Here is a 21,667-nt window from a genome sequence, read left to right on the forward strand (position 1 = left end):
AGAATTAACTGATGGTCACCAGAGGGGCGGGGCTGGGGAGATGAGTGACACAGTGATGGGTTGGGAGGAGCAGCAGGTGAAGGAGAGGACTGGTGGATCGCCACACTGCACACCTGAAATTAATGTCCCACTGTGTGCTAACTATAGTGGAATTTAAAATTTGAAAAAAAAATTAATGAAGACAGGTCTCACCATCAACACCCCGCAGGAGTGTTCCTGCCTCACACTCCTAGTGAAGCAGCACAGACAGGCAAAGCTCACAACACTGCATTCTCTTTCTCAGAGCTGACCTTGCTTGCTAACTTCACTGAGAAAACAGAAGCAATTATGGACTCCCACCAGCACACCGCCCGGGGTGCCTCTTTCACTCCGCCTTCTCTCCCGACGTGGGAGCGAACTGCATCCCGCTCCGCTACCATGCTCACTGCTGGCCCCCTCCAACTACAAGGTCACGGACCTAGCAAACGCCCCCTTTCTCTGGTGCATCAGTTCCCCCTCTCTCTCTACCAGATCATTCTCATCATCAGCTTCTGGACACAGACTATCACATCACTCATCCTCCCTCTCTCTCTCTTTCTCTCTCTCTTACACACACACACACACACACACATTCCCTTCCTTAACTTCTTAGCCATCTCTAGTTTCCACACTATTTCTCTGTTCCCTTCTACATCAAAACGCCTCAGAAAAGGCTGTTTACACCTGCTGCCTCCAGTTCTCCTAGTCCCTCTTGAACCCACTCCAATCGGGCTTTCATCTCCTTGGAGACTGTACAGCAAGATCATAAACTACCCCATTTCTAAATACTGATAAATTCTTTGTCTCATCCAACTTGATCTACCACAGCTCTTTAAAATACCTCCTCATGCCTTTCTCGAAGCTTGTTCTTCTCTTGGCGTCCAAGTGAACCCTGTCTTCTGGTTCCTCTCCTGCCAAAGAGGCTGCTCTTCCTCAAATTCTTCTTCTGATGATGGTGTCTCCTTTTCTCCCCAGCCCCAAGCACTGCAGCTCCAAGATGCCATGGTCCCAGGACCTCTGCTCTACAGTCACCTCCCTGCTTTAAATCCCATCCAGGTACAAAGTTATTCCCAAGTTATTCCCAAGTTTATCCACATATATCTATATGGGTCAGATGATGTGTGTGATCTGTGTTTTCTGTTTCTTACTCCCTTTGCCCTTGTTTATCAACTAAACAAGGACAGAGACTATGTTTTTCCCTGCTATCTCCCCAGGACCTGGCATGCACCAGGTGCTCAAGATATATTTTAAAGAATTAAGGCTGGCATCTGCTTCCATCAAACAATAACAGATTTCCATATCAATTTTTAAAAGAACACTTGGATAACAGCAACAACAACAACAACAAAAAAGAGCTCCTGGCAAAAGAAGAAAGACTCAGCAGAGGATTTGGAGAATAAATGTAGGTGCAGAAATCTCACACTGAGCAAAGCAAAATGCTAGAGCCGAAAAAACAGGAAGGAAAAGCAAATTGGGCAAGCTTTCCAAAACATCTAGTATCTGAATGCCGCACATGTCAAAAGAGAAGAAAAAAACCACTCCAGAAGACTTGCCACACTGTGGTCACAAGTTTCCCCAATGAAAGGGCTCATCATCAAGTGATTTCAGAACACCGTGGACACAGAAGGTCCAAAAAGCATCCAGAAAATGGGAAACTAAATAGGTCTTGCAAAAAAGAACCACAGGTTTGAAGAGCACCATGGAAACTAGAAAACAATTCAAAATGATTTCAAGCTTGTACCTCTAAGACCCATACAATTATCTAGTAAGTGTCCAAGTAGAATACAGCCACTTTCAGACATGTAAGATTTCAAAAATATTTACTGTCATGTTTTCTTTCCTGGACAGCTGACAGAGGACACACTTGACCAAATAAGAGATTAAGCCTAGAATGAGGACCTTATGAGATCTAAAAACCCAAGACAGGGGCGAGAAGAATCCCTGGGATGATGGCTGAGGGGCCAGCTGGGCAGCTGGCCTACAACCTTCCAGACTGTGTCAGAAGAGAAGGAGGGAGATTCTTCAAGAAATCAAAATGGCCGTCTACTGAGCGCGCCAGGATAGGCTGGATACTGGAAAGGTACACAAGCATGGGGTATTCTGAACTAACAATCTGTTAAGAAACAAGGCCGACAGACAGTCCTGCTCTCAGGGTGCAGGAAAGGACAAGGAGCTGGCACACTCTGTCTCAGCCTGTACGCTGCTCAGTGATACGGGCACTGAAAATAGTTACAACGAAAATGAACTATATTGGGAGGGTGGGGGAGTAAAGGAAAGATGTGTGAAGTGGGGGGAGCCGAGAGTAAAAACGCCAAATCCGTCGCCACTACAGAGGCAATGAGTAACAGCCGACACTGGGATTTGGAGATAAGGAGGTAAATGCTACACGGAGAGGATCACAAAGTTGATGGCAGGTGCATCTGGGAGTCTAGAGGGCTGCGGGCTTCTGTTTTCCATTAAGAGCCACACAGAACTATTTGTCTCTGTAACTCCCCACAGGGACATCCGAGAGAAAAATAAAAATTGTATCAAGAGGTCCCACCACACTGAACTACCAGAGGAGGAGGGCTGGGTACCAACTTTGCAGAAGCACGATTTAACAGCGTGGGCCCCCAGTGTTCCACGTGCACACCCTTTGACCTAGCAGCCCCGCTTCCAAGAACAGATGAGGACAGCCACGGCACAGGGGTAAAGGGCTGAATGAATCAGCATATTTGCTGATCGCATTTATTCTACTAAAAAACCAGAAACAACTGTCACTTCACTGTGCTGAAGAAGAGCAGATCTCGGCTCAAACCCTAGCAACTACTGCTTGCTACCCGTGTGACAACAGGGACTCAAGTGCATGCAATACAAAAATAATAATCATACACACCCAACGTTTATACGTTGGGAGGAAAAGCTGATTTAATATGTGAACTGTGCCTGCTTGGTATGAGTAAAAAGGTGCAATACCTGTTCATTATCAAAAGTCTCTTTTCTGCACATTTCTGGATTATCTGAATTTCTCTTCTGATGAAAATACATCTTTTGTACAAATACAATAACCCTTTAGTTAAAAACAGTTTTATTGTAAAAATACAAAAAGCAGAGAAAGAAAAAGGACATATAATCCCACCGCTTGTCAATTATATAAAAGAAGTATATACGTCCCCATCTGAAACCATCCCTACACTCCAGTTAACTAGCAATTTTTTTTTCTGCTTATGCAGACACACATACACACATAAAATTCTTTCCTTATTAAATAAAACCAGAATCATGTCACCTTTTTTCCCATTTTTTAATACATTGTATTAATGGTTCCATAACCTCACTCTTTTTACAGGGTATACAGTATTCTGTGTGGCATGTAGTAAAAATTTAAGCCTTCCCCTATTAAAGAACTTCTAGACTACTTTCCATTTTTTGCTACTGCAGGACTACAGTAAGTGTGAACACATGCCCTTACGTAACAACTTATTATGAGATTCCCAGAGGGGGCTGATTCACAAGGAATGGAGTTTCTTCATTGTTTTTTAAAAAATATTGAACAGATACAAAAATAGTTATAAAAGTCATATAAGGTAGATAGTACTAACAGCGGTGCCTGGGGGGCTCAGTCAGTTGAGCATTTGATTCTTGGTTTCAGCTCAGATCATGGTCTCAGGGTCATAAGATCACCCAGGGTCAGGCTCTGTACTCAATGGGGAGTCTGCCATGAGGATTCTGCCCCTCTGCCCCTCCCCTATTCACATTTTCTCTCTCTAAAATTAATAAATCTTTTTAAAAAAACACTATAATTACTGCACGCCCATCCCTTTCGTGAACTATCATTATGTCTGAAGTTTCCCATCGCCCCTCCCTGACTCCGAGGGCAGAGATCTTGTGAGAGGTGCCCCACGTCAATCTTTATTTTTTTTTTTAAAGATTTTATTTATTTATTTGACAGAGATCACAATTAATCAGAGAGGCAGACACAGAGAGAGAGAGGAAGCAGGCTCCCCGCTGAGCAGAGAGGCTGATCCCAGGACCCTGAGACCATGACCTGAGCCAAAGGAGGCTTTAACCCACTGAGCCACCCAGGCACCCCTGGGTCAATCTTTTACTTTTTCTTCTCTTTGCTGAAAGAAGCAAACATGTCATTAATGCTTCCTTTTTCCTATCTTTAGTCATTACAACATATAGTATCTTCTCATAGGGTTTTTTCCCCCTTCTTCTCATGGGTTTATTGGCTATTTGTATTTCTTTTTCCAAAAGGTGCTTCTTCATTTCCTTTACCTTCTTTTGGGTTGATCTGGCTGCTTTGTTTTCTGATTTACAGAACTGCTGCACATGAGGGATATTAACTCGCTGCAACTCTCATGTTGCAGATAATACCGTGCCCTTCACCAGAGAAAGTATTACATTGCCATGTGGAGAGCTCTGTTAATTTTCCCTCTGGCTTCCCCAGTTTAGATATTTGTCGATATACTCTTCAGAATTTTGTTTCACACGTTTAGATTGTTCATTGACGTAGACTCAACTTTAGTAGATGGTGAGGGAATAGGGCTTTGCTTTATTTTCTCTCAAATGCACAGCCAGTCATTCTAATAGCATTTACCGACTAACTCCTTTCTCCATCGATCTAATGATTTTACTACACATCCAGTTTTCACATACATACATGGGCACAAGTGTCTGTACGTGTATGTATACACATATGACGTTTATGTTTACACAGTTTTCAGACTCTGTTCTCCTCCAATGCTCTGTCTCACCCGGGGAATGCCACAGAGCCAGGTCCAAAGAAATCACTCACCTGCCCTTCTTCATCAAAAGCCATGACCACCACAGCGGCTCCAAACTTCTTAATTTTCCTAGCCTTCGCCAAGAAGTCATCCTCTCCCTCCTTCAGGCTAATGCTGTTGACAATGCATTTTCCCTGGCAGCATTTCAAGCCAGCTTCAATCACGGCGAAATTGGAAGAATCAATGCACAAGGGCACCTACATCAGAGGGGCAGGAAGAATCATAGGAAAATTGCAAGTCACCATGGATTCCCTTCCACGAGCTGGCACCCAAACAGTCCCTATTTCATATGCAGGGAATAACAGTAGCATGACAGAAAAAAGGATCTGCATGTACTTGTTCTTTTAAAGCCCAGAACACTTGGAGTGATTCCAGTCCTACAAGGGACCCCACGCAGGAGCCCGGGATTCGAAAATCAAAGATCACAGATGAACACCGGGATGAAATCACTGAGCTCTGTCCACTGGCTTCTTCGTCAGTTTACATCTTCCACTGCCTACACCTCAAACAGGATTCTGGTATCCCAGATCTGACTCCGGGATTAACGTTTGGCCTCACAGTCTCGGGAATAGCCCTCCGGCCTATTCAAATCCAATCTTCCCCTTAAAGAATCAAGTTCCTGACCAGATAAAATAAAATTTTACTCTTAGGAAAAGACATAATATTTAATAAAAGAATATAACTACAACAAAGGACAAAGTTGAAATGCACAGATGAGAACAGGTTCATTTTAAATAGTCTCCATGCATTCACGCCTCTGCTCCAGGGAGGGTAGAAATAAGGGTTTCGAAGCAGGACTAGAGTCAAGCACAGAAATGAAACACGGCAGCCGATCTAAGCTCCGCTGCTTAAGTCACTCAATAAATACATATTTAGTGACAACTACCTCAAGCCCCACGCTAGACTTGGGGGCAATGACAGAGCAGGGGGCTCCCTGGCTTCCCTGAGCTTTATAAAGATAAACAATTGAACAAATAATGGCCTAAAGTGTGGGAGACAGGAGGGCAGGAGAGGAGCACAGGTGCCATGAAAGAAGCCTGCTTCAGGGGCACCAGACCCCACCTGTGGCACAGGGAGGGCGGGCCAGGAGAATTCTCTGAAAGGCTCTGCTCTTCCTCAGGCCACATCTCCAAAGGTGAGAGCACAATGGGACCAGGGGTCCATCAATTCTACCCTTTCCTACTGCACTGGTCACAACAGGTTTGCAAGGAAAGGGATCAAGTACCAGTGCCAATCCCAGGCCAATGTTTTAAAGCTCTGGGTGAGTCTTGTGTCCCAGCTCTGCTGGTGAAACGGTGCTAGTCACACCTTTTTATGCTCGACTCCAGCTCTTCATAATTTGGTCTCTAAGAAATTTTGGTAGGAGGTCCAATCCAGGAAAGATAAGGAAAAAAAATTACTGGAGCAATCAGAAGAGTAATTAATAATGTCTTAAGTTACACACAGTTGTTCATAGTGGAGGCACTTTCATCTGCAGGGTTCCGGAGTTAGGCAGAGCAAGAATGACTGCTCCCACTTCGGGCTGGAGAAAGGAAACTATGGTCAACAGTCAGTTGACCATAGGATACGTCCGACTCCCGGCAGAGCCCCTTTCCCACCACTCGGCTGATGAACAGCTTCTACCCCTCTGATTCTGACAGACTCGGAACAAGTCATTTGGCTTCTCCGCATCTTAAATTCTCAAAGTATTTACTCCCAGGGGAGTGATGAGGCTTTTTACTGAGAAGTTTTCAAGACACAAATGAAAGACGGGTTAATGCACTGCTTATCACGGGACATCTAACTTAAGCATTTGCTGAAGGCCTAATGAAACACTGACAGCCCCATCTCTCAAAGCACTAGGAAGTTTCTTTAAAAAAGAACTTCACAGGTATGCTTGGGTGGCTCAGTGGGTTAAGCCTCTGCCTTGCACTCAGGTCATGATCCTGGGGTCCTGGGATCGAGCCCTGCATCAGGCTCTCTGCCCAGCAAAGAGCCTGCTTCCCCCTCTCTCTGCCTCCCTTTCTGCCTACTTGTGATCTCTCTGTGTCAAATAAATAAATAAAATCTTAAAAAAAAAAAAACAAAAAACTTCACAAATCACTTCTCATCACAAATTCAATAGTAAAGAAATGAAGTAAAAATTTTAAGGATTTTAGAATCCACCCAAAAATTTTTTTTAAAATTGGACATACAAGTTAACTTTCATCTTTTAAAGAATAAATGTAAAAGCTGACACATACTATTTACATTTAATCTAATTTTATAGTTCTGTTAACTCTGATAAACCCCAGAAGGTTTCTTCCTCCCACAATAAGGAAGAACTGCCTGAGGGTCCCTGTGCCTGGAATGGAGCTAACATCCTGGTAGCAATAGGCAAGTGTATCCTTCAGACGTGGGAAGCAGGTTCTTAGTCCATCCAGACATCAGAGGAAACTCAATCCAGAAACCTTGGAAACAGCTGAGCTGAGGTCACAGCTCTGGTTTACACTGAAAGGCTGCCATCAGGGAACAAAGTGACAAACAGAAACCACTGGGCTTTCACTGTGGGAAAACAGAACACCAGGGTGTGAGATGACAGATCCCTGGGGCAAGTGACAAAGTTAGAGTGACAGATGAGGGCACATAAATCTCATTTTGTACAACCTTGGCAATGTCGGGCTCGGAAGCAATGAAGTTGCAAAATCTGGTCATGGCACTCGAACCATCCAGCATGCCATCATCCATGTTGATATCCAACACCTGCGCTCCCATTTCCACCTGCACTTTGGCAATGGTCAGTGCTTCCTGAGGGAACACCAGATGAGGCACCATTAGGAGAAGGTGACTCAAGAGAAAGCTACCCAATTTATTCCCACCCGCCCCCCTCCTGCAGTCCGTTCAAATAAGACTGGGCGAACCAGCCTCCTCGAGTCTGCGCCAGCTCTCCTCCCATCCATCATCATAGTCTGATGACTGGCCTTCCTTGCACATCTCCTCCCTCATGTCAGTCAGGACTCAGAATCCACCAAGGCTCTGTCTTCCTGCCGTAAATAAAGAAGCTCAACTCCCCAGCCTGGCGTTCAAGGCCTTCTGTGACCGGACCCTGTCGCCTCACCTAACTGAATGCCCCAATCCTCCCCTCCCGGTTCCCCTCACCAAGCCATGTGTGTTTCCACTTCAGGGCCACAGATCACGTCATCCCCGCTGCTTGGGATACAATCCCCTTCCCTTCTATACTGTTCAGGACCCAGCTCAAGCCCTAGCTCCTCCCAAAAAAGCCCTCAGAGAAACTATCCAAAATTTCTGTGACTCTTGTGTTTGCCAAGACATGCAAAGTGTGTTGTAGGCCATTGGTAAGAGTTATGTGAACTACGAGGTAAATAAAATCCAGCAGGTTTTTATACTGGAAGGCTTTTCAAATCCATTAATACACTGTTTCACACTGTGAATATCCAAGAAGAGAATATGTAGCATTTCTCACTGGTGATCACTGAAGGAATAATCTTGTTGGCTCAGGGTTCCAGAGAGCATACTTTGGGAGGGAAACAGTTTCTTCCACAACGCCCTGCTGCTTCTATAACTTCTGTAACAACTGTGATCATTACATCATCTTGGTTTATGAGAATATCATTTCCTCAGGATTTCATATCAGCTTATTCCTCAAAATAGAGTGTAAGTGTTTGGAACTCTGAAAGGTCTTAGGTTTCTCCTGATCTCCTCTGAACAAGACTGGGCAAAATATACATGTTCCATTATGCTTTCTAACTGATAAAACAGGGTTCATTTTAGGTCTGCACTGTATGTTTTGTCATGTAATAAAATAAATAAGGGAGGGAGGAGTCAAGTTGGCAGAGAAGTAGCAGGCTGAGACGACATCAGGTAGCGGGAGATCAGCTAGATAGCTTATCTAACCATTGCAAACACCTACAAATCCAACGGGAACTCGAAGAGAAGAAGAGCAACAATTCTAGAAACAGAAAATCGATCACTCACTTTCTGAAAGGTAGGACCTGTGGAGAAGTGAATCCAAAGCAACAGGAAGATAGACCACAGCGGGAGGGGTCGGCTCCGGACAAGCAGCAGAGCAACAGAACAACAGAGCACAAAATCAGAACTTTTAAAAGTCTGCTCCACTGAGGGACATCACTTCAGAGGCTAAACCAGGGGGAAGCCCAGGCGGGGTCAGTGTAACCCCAGGTCCCGCGGGGTCACAGAAGAACTGGGGGGTGTCTGAGTGTTGCAGAGCTCGTAGGTATTAGAGCGGGGAAGCCGGCTACATCAACAAAGCTGAGGAGTGAGCTCTCAGCTCGGGGTTACCTTGAACCAGGCACAGGCTAGGTGAGCTCAGAGCGTGGCCAGAGGCCAGGAAGACTGAGTGAGTGACTGAACACTATTCCCCAAGCGCGTGGCTGAAGGCCAGGGAGACCGAAGTAACAGAGCACTTTTCTCCAAGCGTGACCAGAGGCCAAGGAGGCAGAAGTGACCAAGCGCTTTTCTACAAGCCCAAGTGATTGAGCGCTTTTCTCCAAGCGCTTTTCTCCAGAGGCCAGGGAGACGGGAGCGATTGGGCACTTTTCTGTGAGGGCGCACTGAGGCGCGGGACCCCGAACTCGGCTCCTCTGGGCCAGAGATTGGGAGGCCGCTATTATTATTCCCGTCCTCCGGAGCGCTACTAAAGTGCTCAGGGAACAAAAGCTCCTGAAAGCGAACCAGAGCGGATTACTTAGCCTGGCCCTGGTAAGGGCGGGGCAATTCCACCTCCGGTAAAGACACTTGAGAATCACTACAACAGGCGCCTCCCCCAGAAGATCAACAAGAAACCCAGCCAAGACCAACTTCACTCACCAAGGAGAACAGCTGAATTCCAGAGGAGGAGAAAGCAAATCCTATCTGGACAAAATGACAAGGTGGAAAAACTCACCACAAAAAAAAGAGTAAGAGGCAGTACCAAAGGCTGGACACCTAATCAATACGGACATTGGTAAAATGACAGATCTAGAGTTCAGAATGATGATTCTCAAGGTTCTAGCCAGGCTCGAAAAAGGCATGGAAGATAGAGAAACCCTCTCGGGAGATATAAAAGCCCTTTCTGAAAAAATAAAAGAACTAAAATCTAACCAAGTTGAAATCAAAAAAGCTATTAATGAGGTGCAATAAAAAAATGGAGGCTCTCACTACTAGGATAAATGAGGCAGAAGAAAGAATTAGAGATATAGAAGACCAAATGACAGCGAATAAAGTAGCTGAGCAAAAAAGGGAAAACAGCTACTGGACCATGAGGGGAGAATTCAAGAGATAAGTGACACCATAAGAAGACACAACATTAGAATAATTGGGATTCCAGAAGAAGAAGAAAGAGAGAGGGGAGCAGAAGGTAAATTGGACAGAATTACTGTAGAGAATTTCCCTAATATGGCAAAGGGAACAAACATCAAAATCCAGGATTTGCAAAGAACGCCCCTCAAAATCAATAAAAATAGGTCCACACCCCGTCACCTGATAGTAAGATTTACAAGTCTTAGTGACAAAGAGAAAATCCTGAAAGCAGTCCGGGAAAAAAGTCTATAACATACAAGGGTAAAAACATTAGGTTGGCAGCGGACTTATCCACAGAGACCTGGCAGGCCAGAAAGAACTGGCATGATATATTCATGATACATTCTTGATATATTCATAAACGAGAAAAACATGCAGCCAAGAATACTATATCCAGCTAGGCTATCATTGAAAATAGAAGAAGAGATAAAAAGCTTCCAGGACAAACAAAAACTGAAAGAATTTGCAAACACCAAACCAGCTTTACAGAAAATATTGAAAGGGGTCCTCTAAGCAAAGAGAGACCCTAAAAGTAGTATATCAGAAAGAAACAGACACAATATACAGTAACAGTCACCTTACAGGCAATACAATGGCACTAAATTCATACCTCTCAATAGTTATCCTGAATGTTAATGGGCTAAATGCCCCAATCAAAAGACAGAGGGTATCAGAATGGATAAAAAAACAAAACCTATCAATATGCTGCCAAAAGAAACTCATTTTAGACCCGAAGATACCTCCCCAGATTTAAAGTGAGGGGGTGGAAAACAATGTACCATGCTAATGGACATCAGAGGAAAGCTGGGGTGGCAATCCTTATATCAGATCAATTAGATTTTAAGCCAAAGACTATAATTAAGAGATGAGGAAGGACACTGTATCATACTCAAAGGGTCTGTCCAACAAGAAGACCTAACAATTTTAAAAATCTATGCCCCTAACATGGAAACAGCCTACTATATAAACCAATTAATAACAAAATCAAAGAAATACATAGACAATAATAAAATAATAGTAGGGGACTTTAACACTCCCCTCACTGAAATGGACAGATCATCTAAACAAAAGATCACCAAGGAAATAAAGGCCTTAAATGGCACACTAGACCAGATGGAAATCACAGATATATTCAGAACATTCCATCCCAAAATGACAGAATACACATTCTTCTCTAGTGCACATGAAACATTCTCCAAAATAGACCACATCCTGGGTCATAAATCAGGTCTCAACCGGTATTAAAAGATTGGGATCATTCCCTGCGTATTTTCAGACCACAGTGCGCTGAAGCCAGAACTCAATCACAAGAGGAAATTTGGAAAGAAACCAAATACATGGAGACTAAACAGCATCCTTCTAAAAAATGAATGGGTCAACCAGGAAATTGAAGAAGAATTGAAAAAATTCATGGAAACAAATGATAATGAAAACACAACGGTTCAAAATCTGTGGGACACAACAAAGGCAGTCCTGAGAGGAAAATACATAGCGGTACAAGCCTTTCTCAAGAAACAAGAAAGGTCTCAGGTACACAACCTAACCCTACACCTAAAGGAGCTGGAGAAAGAACAAGAAAGAAACCCTAAGCCCAGCAGGAGATGAGAAATCATAAAGGTCAGAGCAGAAATCAATGAAATAGAAACCAAAAAAAACACAATAGAACAAATCAACAAAACTAGGAGCTGGTTCTTTGAAAGAATTAATAAGATTGACAAACCCCTGGCCAGACTTATCAAAAAGAAAAAAGAAAGGACCCAAATAAATAAAATCATGAATGAAAGAGGAGAGATCACAACTAACACCAAAGAAATACAAACAATTATAAGAACATACTATGAGCAACTCTATGCCAACAAATTCGACAATCTGGAAGAAATGGATACATTTCTAGAGACATATAAACTACCACAACTAAACCAGGAAGAACCAGAAAACCTGAACAGACCCATAACCAGTAAGGAGATTGAAACAGTCATCAAAAATCTCCAAACCAACAAAAGTCCAGGGCTAGACGGCGTCCCGGGGGAATTCTACCAAACATTTAAAGAAGAACTAATTCCTATTCTCCTGAAACTGTTCCAAAACATAAAAATGGAAGGAAAACTTCCAAACTCATTTTATGAGGCCAGCATCACCTTGATCCCAAAACCAGATGAGGATCCCATCAAAAAAGAGAACTACAGACCAATATCCTTGATGAACACAGATGCGAAAATTCTCACCAAAATACTGGCCAATAGGATCCAACAGTACATTAAAAGGATTATTCACCACGACCAAGTGGGATTTATCCCAGGGCTGCAAGGTTGGTTCAACATCTGCAAATCAGTCAATGTGATATAATACATTAATAAAAGAAAGAACAAGAACCATATGATACTCTCAATAGTTGCTGAAAAAGCATTTGAAAAAGTGCAGCATCCCTTCCTGATCAAAACTCTTCAAAGTGTAGGGATAGAGGGCACATACCTCAATATTATCAAAGCCATCTATGAAAAACCCACTGTAAATATCATTCTCAATGGAGAAAAATGAAAGCTTTTCCGTTAAGGTCAGGAACACGGCACAGGTGTCTGTTATCACCACTGCTATTCAACATAGTACTAGAAGTCCTAGCCTCAGCAATCAGACAACAAAAGGAAATTAAAGGCATCCAAATCGGCAAAGAAGAGGTCAAACTATTACTCTTTGCAGATGATATGCTACTGTATGTGGAAAACCCAAAAGGCTCCAGTCCAAAACTGCTAGAACTTGTACAGGAATTCAGTAAAGTGTCAGGATATAAAGTCAATGCAGAGAAATCAGTTGCATTTCTTTACACTAACAACAAGAGAGAAGAAAGAGATTAAGGAGTCAATCCCATTTACAATTGCACCCAACACCATAAGATACCGAGGAATAAACTGAACCAAAGAGGCAAAGAATCTATACTCAGAAAACGGTAAAGTACTCATGAAAGAAATTGAGGAAGATACAAAGAAATGGAAAAATGTTCCATGCTCATGGACTGGAAGAACAAATATTGTGAAAATGTCTATTCTATCTAAAGCAATCTACACATTTAATGCAATCCCTATCAAAATCCCATCCATTTTTTTTTTTTTATCAAAGAAATAGAACAAATAATCCTAAAATTTATTTGGAACCAGAAAAGACCTCGAACAGCCAATGGAATATTGAAAAAGAAAGCCAAAGTTGGTGGCATCACAATTCCGGACTTCAAGCTCTATTACAAAGCTGTCATCATCAAGACAGTATGGTACTGGCACAAAAACTGGAACAGAATAGAGAGCCCAGAAATAGACCCTCAACTCTATGGTCAACTAATCTTTGACAAAGCAAGAAGGAATGTCGAATGGAAAAAAGACAGCCTCTTCAACAAATGGTGCTGGAAAAATTGGACAGCCACATGAAAAAAAATGAAATTGGACTATTTCCTTACACCATACACGAAAATAGACTCAAAATGGATAAAGGACCTCAATGTGAGAAAGGAATCCATCAAAATCCTCGAGGAGAACACAGGCAGCAACCTCTTTGACCTCACAACTTCTTCCTAGGAACATCGCCAAAGACAAGACAAGCACGGGCAAAAATGAACTATTGGGATTTCATCAAGATCAAAGCTTTTGCACAGCAAAGGAAACAGTTAACAAAACCAAAAGACAACTGACAGAATGGGAGAAGATATTTGCAAACGACATATCAGATAAAGGGCTAGTATTGAAAATCTATAAAGAGCTTAGCAAACTCAACACCCAAAGAACAAAATAATCCAATCAAGAAATGGGCAGAGGACATGAACAGACATTTCTGCAAAGAAGACATCTAGATGGCCAACAGACACATGAAAAAAATGCTCCACATCACTCGGCATCAGGGAAATACAAATCAAAACCACAATGAGACACCACCTCACACCATTCAGAATGGCTAAAATTAACAAGTCAGGAAATGACAGATGCTGGCAAGGATGCGGAGAGAGGGGAACCCTCCTACACTGTTAGTGGGAATGCAAGCTGGTGCAAGCACTTTGGAAAATGTGTGGAGGTTCCTCAAAAAACTGAAAACAGAGCTACCCTATGACCCAGCGACTGCACTACTGGGTACATATCCTAAAGATACAAATGTGGTGCTTCGAAGGGGCAAGTGCACCCGAATGTTTATGGCAGCAATGTCCATAATAGCCAAACTATGGAAAGAACCTAGATGTCCATCAACAGATGAATGGATAAAGAGGTGGTATATATATATATATATATATATATATATATACAATGTAATACTATGCAACCATCAAAAGAAATGAAATCTTGCCATTTGCAATGATGTGGATGGAACTAGAGGGTATCATGCTTAGCGAACTAAGTCAATCGGAGAAAGACAGCTATCATATGATCTCCCTGATATGAGGACGTGGAGATGCAATGTGGGGGGTTTGAGGGGTAGGAAAAGAAAAAATGTGGGGTAGGAAAAGAAAAAATGAAAGAAGATGGGATCGGGAAGGAGACAAACCATGAAAGAATCAATCTCAAAAAACAGACTGAGGGTTGCTGGGGGGAGTGGGGGATGGGAGAGGGTGGTGGGGTTATAGACATTGGGGAGGGCAGGTGCTATGATGACTGCTGTGAAATGTGTAACCCTGGCGATTCACAGACTTGTACCCCTGGGGATAAAAATACATATGTTTATTTAAAAATAAATAAATAAATAAATCATAATAAATAAACAAATAAATAAGGATAAAAATAACTTCTAAGGTTGTCTTTTTTTCTTTAGCTTAAGAAGATCACATCAAAATTTTAAGCAACTGTTGTGACAGAGCAGGCCTATCCCTTTGGCATATGCCATAAGGATGACCATTTGTAATGACCAAAAGTTACATGAGAAAAGGGAGCACAATAAAATTCAGCACATCAAAAAATGTTTTTCAGTAGCAGCAATGTGTTAAGTACGCTAAAGAATCGAGAGCATGTGGCCCAGTCCCTGTTCCTGAAGGGCTTGTGTCTGGTTGGGGGCCTATGACGTAGTCACAAACAGTCCGCAGCACTGTGGTGGGAGTAAACTGCGAGATGGCCTACACAGCAGGGGAGGGCCGGTGTCTGTGGCCTGAGATGGAGGAAACCACCCTCTAGAGGACAGACTGGAAAAAGCAGAGCAGAGACAGCCAACAACCTGATGAGACCAGAGACAGAAAGAGCTGGAAAGCAGAGATGCCAATACCCCACCTTTCTGTTCCAGAAAAGTCACCAAGTAAAAGCTTGGAGGTCCAACCATCCCAAATGGGCAGGCTAAAATGCTCATCATTTGTACAAGATGAGCAAAAATCAGCCCTGGAGCTTCTTTGAAGGCCAGTGCTCCTTTGGTTAAACCACAAAGCCCTGAGGGATCACTCTCTCAAGGAAAACTAGAATCCAGTGAGTCGCCCTAGCAGTCCACTGCCAGATCCCACTGTCGCCTCCTCCTGTGTCTTCTAGGCAGAGACAGTGTAGATGCTGGGTCTATCATTCACTTGCTGTGAAACAACAAGTGAGTAGTTCACCTTTCCCCAGAGGCACATGGGTAAAACAGGGTCGGAACAGGTCTGTGAGGATTCGGTGAGTAATGACATGATGTGCCTTGCACCATGACTGTCACATAGTAAGACCTTACTAAAGGCTACATATTATTACTCCCATCTGTGCTCATCTTCCTAAAATGCCCTCTGTCCACAGTATCAAATCTATCAAATCTGACAGCCCAAAAGGAAACCACAGAATCATAAGAAAACACAAATAGAAACATGGCCAACTGAAGAATGTTACGGAACTACATATGGTCATGGGGATTTCGGAGGAGAGCAAATATGAAGAAAAAAAGAAGGCATGGCTGCAGAAGCAAGCTTTCTGGAATGTTCGGTGACAGATCAGCATGGGAGGGCAGTCTGGTGTCTAAGTGGAGTGAAATGAATAGTGGTCTGAAGAGTTTGGATTTTCTCCAATCTGCACAAAATGTGATCCTGGGGAAGCTTCTCATCTGGGGGAAGGCTGCGACAGGAGCATGTGGGGGCAGCAAGCAGCAGCAGCAATGTAGGGCAGAGGATGGGCAGGACCCGTCAGGAACCAGCAAAGTAGCTAAGCAAGCCTTGCCAGAGTGCCACAGAGGGGCGCCACCAAGGGCTACCGTGAAGGGGTAACTAATAAGCCCGTGAAGGATGATAAATGGGTCCTTTCTTTGTGATTAAAATTCAGTCTGCTTTGATACTGGTTTCTGGAAAATCTATTTCCTAAAGCCTGCGAAAACTCCAAGTGACAGTTGATGAGAAAATAAATCATCATGAAAGCCCAGACTAAATCCCTCCAATGTTTAACATCCTATTTTAATAAGGGAAAAAGAAAATCTACCCGGCTGTATAGGTTGGGCTCTTTGGGGATCAGTTTGCTGACCCACAGAGTGACCAAGCTGAGAAATGACTAACCCATCCTGCAGACTCTCCAAGGCGGGAGCCTATTCGTTCTTTTCCGTGGGCTTGTTTACTTTAGTCTAGGGCTAGGACCATCAAGACCACCACCCTAGTCAGCTGTTGGATATGGTCATGAGGAAGTGACCAGGAATGCTCTTGGCTTCCTCTTTCCCTGAAAAGATTTGTGAGAAGCCAACATGAAGAGTATACTCAAATTCTTAACCTTATTTCACAGTTAATAAAAATAGCCAGAACCTGGATCCCTCCCACCTCACCCCACTTCAGATCCCAGAGGCAGTTCTTTTTGACAAATATTAACATTAGCTTCGGTCTTCCTTAGTCACAGCCTCCCACCCGCCCAGCCTGCTGCAGACACACATGACCGCTCTCCTCACGGTCCGCAGAAGCTCTGCTAATAAAACTCTCAAAGGCAGAGCTGTCTCATTTACACGCTGTCTAGCCAAAAACATGGCAGATGCCTCAAGGGTCTTAATGAGATGCTCACTTCATAGTTTCCTGCCATGATGAGTTTAGCAAACTTCCTGGATCCTGCCACGTTACAGCGCTCTCCAATGTTAACAAAGTTGGTGTACGGTCCGATCCTGAAGGGCTCTAGACCTTAAAAGGAGAAGTATTTTGAAAATTTTCTGAAAATTCATATGATGACATGAGACAGACAGAAAACAAATGTTTTCATTGAGAAAGAAGTTTCCGCGGCGCAGCCCATGCATGGGGCTAGACAGGATCTCTGATGTGCAATTAGGTCTGTGGCCTTTCCCCCAGGAATATTTAAACACAACAAAGGCTACATGGATAGCCAGAACTCCCAAAAGAAGTATTTTAGGAGTTTAGATGTAAATTTTTCCAAAGAACTGCTTCATACCAGCTCTGAGAAATAAGGAAACATTATTGTCATATCGCTATTTCACCAAGAGTGGGGGCCGAAGCCATGAAGTTAGAATCGGCAGGATTGCTCCACAGCTATCCACTCCGACATCAGTCTGAAGCCGGATGGAGCAAGCTTTCCTAATCCCCCCAGCAGTGAGCGGAGGGGTTTACCTTATGTCTTTGATCCAGAGGCCAAGAACCGACAACCAGCAAGGATGAATGGGATCACAAGGAAAGACCCAGGTTGGACCAGGGAGAGAGTTGCCGCGCTCACCCCCCATTCATGAGCTGACGCTGGGAAAAGCGGGGCTCTCTGTACCTCTTTCCCCTGTTACAGGCCAACAGAGGGGCAAGTACCAACTTTATAATTATGAACACATTTGGGGACGTAAAAAGCAAGATGCAGCGTCAAGCATCACTACAGCCCTTAACTGTCTTTGTCTACTCGCTCTATACAAACAGTGGAGCAAGGGGTCTTCCTGGGTGGTTACAGGTCGGGTGGAGGGACAGAGCCGCAGGTTCAAAGCCCCATCCAGCTGTCTCAGTTCCCAGTTCCCAGCCCAGGGACACTTCTTTCATAGCCTCTGCTCATAAAAAAAGAGAGACTTAAAAAGGACGGTTTTTCGCACTTGTTTCATACATTTCATAGCACTATTATAAAAAGGAGACTAGAGATCGCTGGATAAGCATAAAATTAGCACCAGCCAAAAGAAAATGGCTTTTGTGTCCTTTGTCAAAGCACTGGTTGAGAAAGAACAAAGTATCAGGGAGAGGAAAATAACGAATATGAGATGAGTAATCACAGAAGTATTCCAGACTGTTTAAGGGATGGGGGCAGCTATGCTGTCCCAGTTTTGTCCTGTGGTTTCTTCCCACTGGTAGTGACCCTCCACATGAGCCTCAGGATGTCTCCCAGTCCTTAGTCAGATCCCGGGCTCTCAGAGCAGGCAAACAGGGTACTATTTGTACTGTAGCCCAAATGCTGCTGTGGTCCTGCGTCACCGCCCTATGAGCACCACACATGGAGTGCTTCTCATCAGTTAAGCATGTGAAGTATCTGACATAAAAAATACCTTTTTCTTAAGTTTGCAATCCATGAAAGAGTATGTTTGATGTCATTCTTTTAAAACCTGAATCAACATGATTTTTTAAAGAATTTTATTTATTTATTTGACAGAGAGAGAGATCACAAGTAGACAGAGAGGCAGGCAGAGAGAGAACAGGAAGCAGGCTCCCTGATGAGCAGAGAGCCCGATGTGGGGCTCGATCCCAGAACCCTGGGATCAGGACCTGAGCCAAAGGCAGACACTTAACTGACTGAACCACCCAGGTACTCCGTGAAGGTGATTTTTAAGCAATTTAGAAATAGCACATGAAATTCAAATCAGAAGAAGAGGATTCTTTTACTCTTACATCTAAATTTGTTTAAAAAATCATATCTAGGGGCACCTGGGATCAGTGGAGAGCCTGCTTCTCCCTCTGCCCCTCCCCCTTCTTGTGCTCTCTCAAATAAATAAAATCTTAATAAAAAAATAAATTAAATAATAATCACATCTAAGTGGTTCTCTTGTTTCAACTTACTATTTAAATGGCTAGCACTTGGCTGAAGCAAACAATAATTTTAAGATCTAAGGATATAGTAAACTATCATAACATACCTCTCTCTGTTTTCTGGAGAATAAAAAGAAAACATGGAAGACTGAAGAGGGTTTTTAACCCAACTTCACACTCACTGGGATGAATTCAATGAAACTATGTTCTGAGAAAGTAGGTGTGTTCCTTTTGCTGTTCCTTGTATTTTATTTCAATTTTCTTTGAGGAACGTTAAGGAACAAATATTTCAATTCAGAGAGATGCTAAATTCAAAATTATTAGGGTGCATAATTTCCCATGTACAGTTAAGAATCTGTTTATATACAAACATATATTTTACTGTTTTTCTTAGGGATTCTACCTAAGAATACACCATTGAAGTATTATGGTGAAAACATAACATTTAAAGTTAATCTTATTCTATTTGTTTGTACTTGGTTAAGACCTGAATGCGACAAACGTGTAAAGCATGGTCTTCTGTTGGAATCTGAATTCCTTCATTGATATGTGAAAGGTTTTCCAATTTTACTGTCACTGGCATCTGAGCATGTTGTTTTATAAAGGACAAGATTCCAGGGTGGGAATTGAGTGGTTTCATTTTTTTCCTTTTAATTTTTGCTTTTCTTAAGTTATGTCGATTAAAAAAAACTCCAGTATTGTGGAGTAAACTTAGTATCTTGAACCATGTTTGGGTAAGGTCAGACATGATTTCTAAATGCTGTTTTTACTTGTATTTTACTTTTGGTATGGCCAAATATTTAGCTTATTTTTCATAGTTCCTGATACTGTCAGAAATATCAAAATAAATCTGTTCCCTAAAAATAAAAAAGTTGGCATGATAAACTCTTTTATTAATGTTCCTTATTTGAACATCAAAACTCATCCTCAAAAAGGGAGGGTGCCCACCTTATGGGACTGCTGAGCAGCACCAAACAGAATTTTCAATACACAACCCTTTTTGGTGACTCTGGGATCGTGACAATAAAGCTGCTGAAACTACCACAATTTTCTATGAAGAGGCTGCTATCATGACACACCATAGGCCCTGACAGTTTAGAATTTTCAATAACTAATAGCAAGTCTGACAATTAAAATACTTAGCCCATGGCTAAGAGTTTGTTTTCAAAGCCGTGCCTCACAGAGCCAGGGCCGCGTTCAAAACCTATGCAAGGGCCCCACCTTGGGCAAACCACCTGTGCCTTCTGCCTATTTCCCACCCCTGCTCTTCACCAGAATTCATTTAAATGCAAGAAAAAATATGTACACTTCTTCGACCTAAGAAACAAGTTGCTTGGCACACGCATCACTACCACTTAGAATAAACATGTGAAATTAACCCAAAAATGGTTTCTGAAATGATAAAAATCATGTCTTTACCACTTACCAGATAGTAACATATGCTCTTCAAAAACAGTGGCAGGTGGAACTCTAGGCTTACAGTTCTTCACAGCTTTAGCAATCTCCCTGAGTTAAAAGAGAAAACACTAAATCCATTAATTCAGAATAAAATAAATTTAATTAAACTAATTCCCAGCTATGAAATTAAGTCTATTTAACATAATTATGCACATAATTATATACCTAATTCCAAATGTGCAGCAACAGTTACGCCTTTTAGTTTTCTCAGCAATGCAGAAAATGAATGTGTCAACTTTAACTTTTCTGTATTCTCCCAGTCTGCTGTGGACTGACTGCACCAGTTTCTGCCCTCAGGGATGGAAACCGAGATGTGCTATGGTTTATGCAAATGCAAATGGCAAATCTCATTTCTTTCCCAAGCCCACAGAAGCCCTCTACTCCATGAAATATGTGCCTGCTTCTTAGTGGTTTAAAAGAAAAAAAGCTTCATCGTTGAGAATGAGGGACGTACAGGAGGAGAAGCCAGGAGTGGAGGCCTGTGTTTTAGGTCAGTTTTCCCCACTGAGCACAGAAAGCACAGAGGAGAGAGGGTCCATAGGAATAAATCACTAAAATGCCAAGACAATGACTCTTAAAAATTTGCTTTGATTATGCATCTACTTTTCAACTTTATTGGCTCTAGTAAATTATGTCTTTGATCAACCTGGAAAAATCTGGCTATTCCACTAAATTTATCAGGGCTAGTATGAACTCCTCTCCTTGCTTTGCTGCCCCTAGATGGGCAAGCAGACACCAAAGTAAGATAACACACGTGCGCGCACGCGCACACACACAGAGACACACACAGAGAAACACAGACACACACACACACAGACAAGACAGACAGCCAGAGACACACACAGACATATACATATATCTGATGTCGATACACAGAAACACACACACAGTTATTTTTAACACAACATTTTAAAAAGGAGGAGATAACCTTAAAAACAAAAAAAGATCCAAAGATTTAAAAACAAAAAGAGATCCACCTTCAACTACTGATTACTTAAAAGAGATTTTTAAAATTCCACAGGCTCTGGGGCGCCTGGGTGGCTCAGTGGGTTAAAGCCTCTGCCTTCGGCTCAGGTCATGGTCTCAGGGTCCTGGGATGGAGCCTCCCATTGGGCTCTCTGCTCAGCAGGGAACCTGATTCCTCCTCTCTCTCTGCCTGCCTCTCTGCCTACTTGTGATCTCTCTCTGTCAAATAAATAAATAAAATCTTAAAAAAAAAAAAATTCCACAGGTTCTTCACAGAGTCTATCACAGAAGCTAA

General features: G+C 42.7%; 1 protein-coding gene across 4 annotated transcripts in view; it reads right to left on the reverse strand.

The window, feature by feature from the left end:
* MTR (5-methyltetrahydrofolate-homocysteine methyltransferase) overlaps positions 1 to 21,667 on the reverse strand; it is a 110,193-nt gene that overhangs the window by 58,126 nt on the left and 30,400 nt on the right. For all 4 annotated transcript variants that reach the window (XM_059397370.1, XM_059397371.1, XM_059397368.1 and 1 more), the window contains exons 12-15: positions 20,375 to 20,454; positions 17,015 to 17,127; positions 7,413 to 7,553; positions 4,799 to 4,984 (exon numbers count right to left, since the gene is read on the reverse strand). In XM_059397370.1, coding sequence (XP_059253353.1) covers positions 4,799 to 4,984; positions 7,413 to 7,553; positions 17,015 to 17,127; positions 20,375 to 20,454 — 520 coding nt within the window. The remainder of the gene's footprint in view (positions 1 to 4,798; positions 4,985 to 7,412; positions 7,554 to 17,014; positions 17,128 to 20,374; positions 20,455 to 21,667) is intronic.

This window comes from Mustela nigripes, chromosome 4 (genome assembly GCF_022355385.1).
Source record: "Mustela nigripes isolate SB6536 chromosome 4, MUSNIG.SB6536, whole genome shotgun sequence".
Taxonomy (NCBI): Eukaryota; Metazoa; Chordata; class Mammalia; order Carnivora; family Mustelidae; genus Mustela; species Mustela nigripes.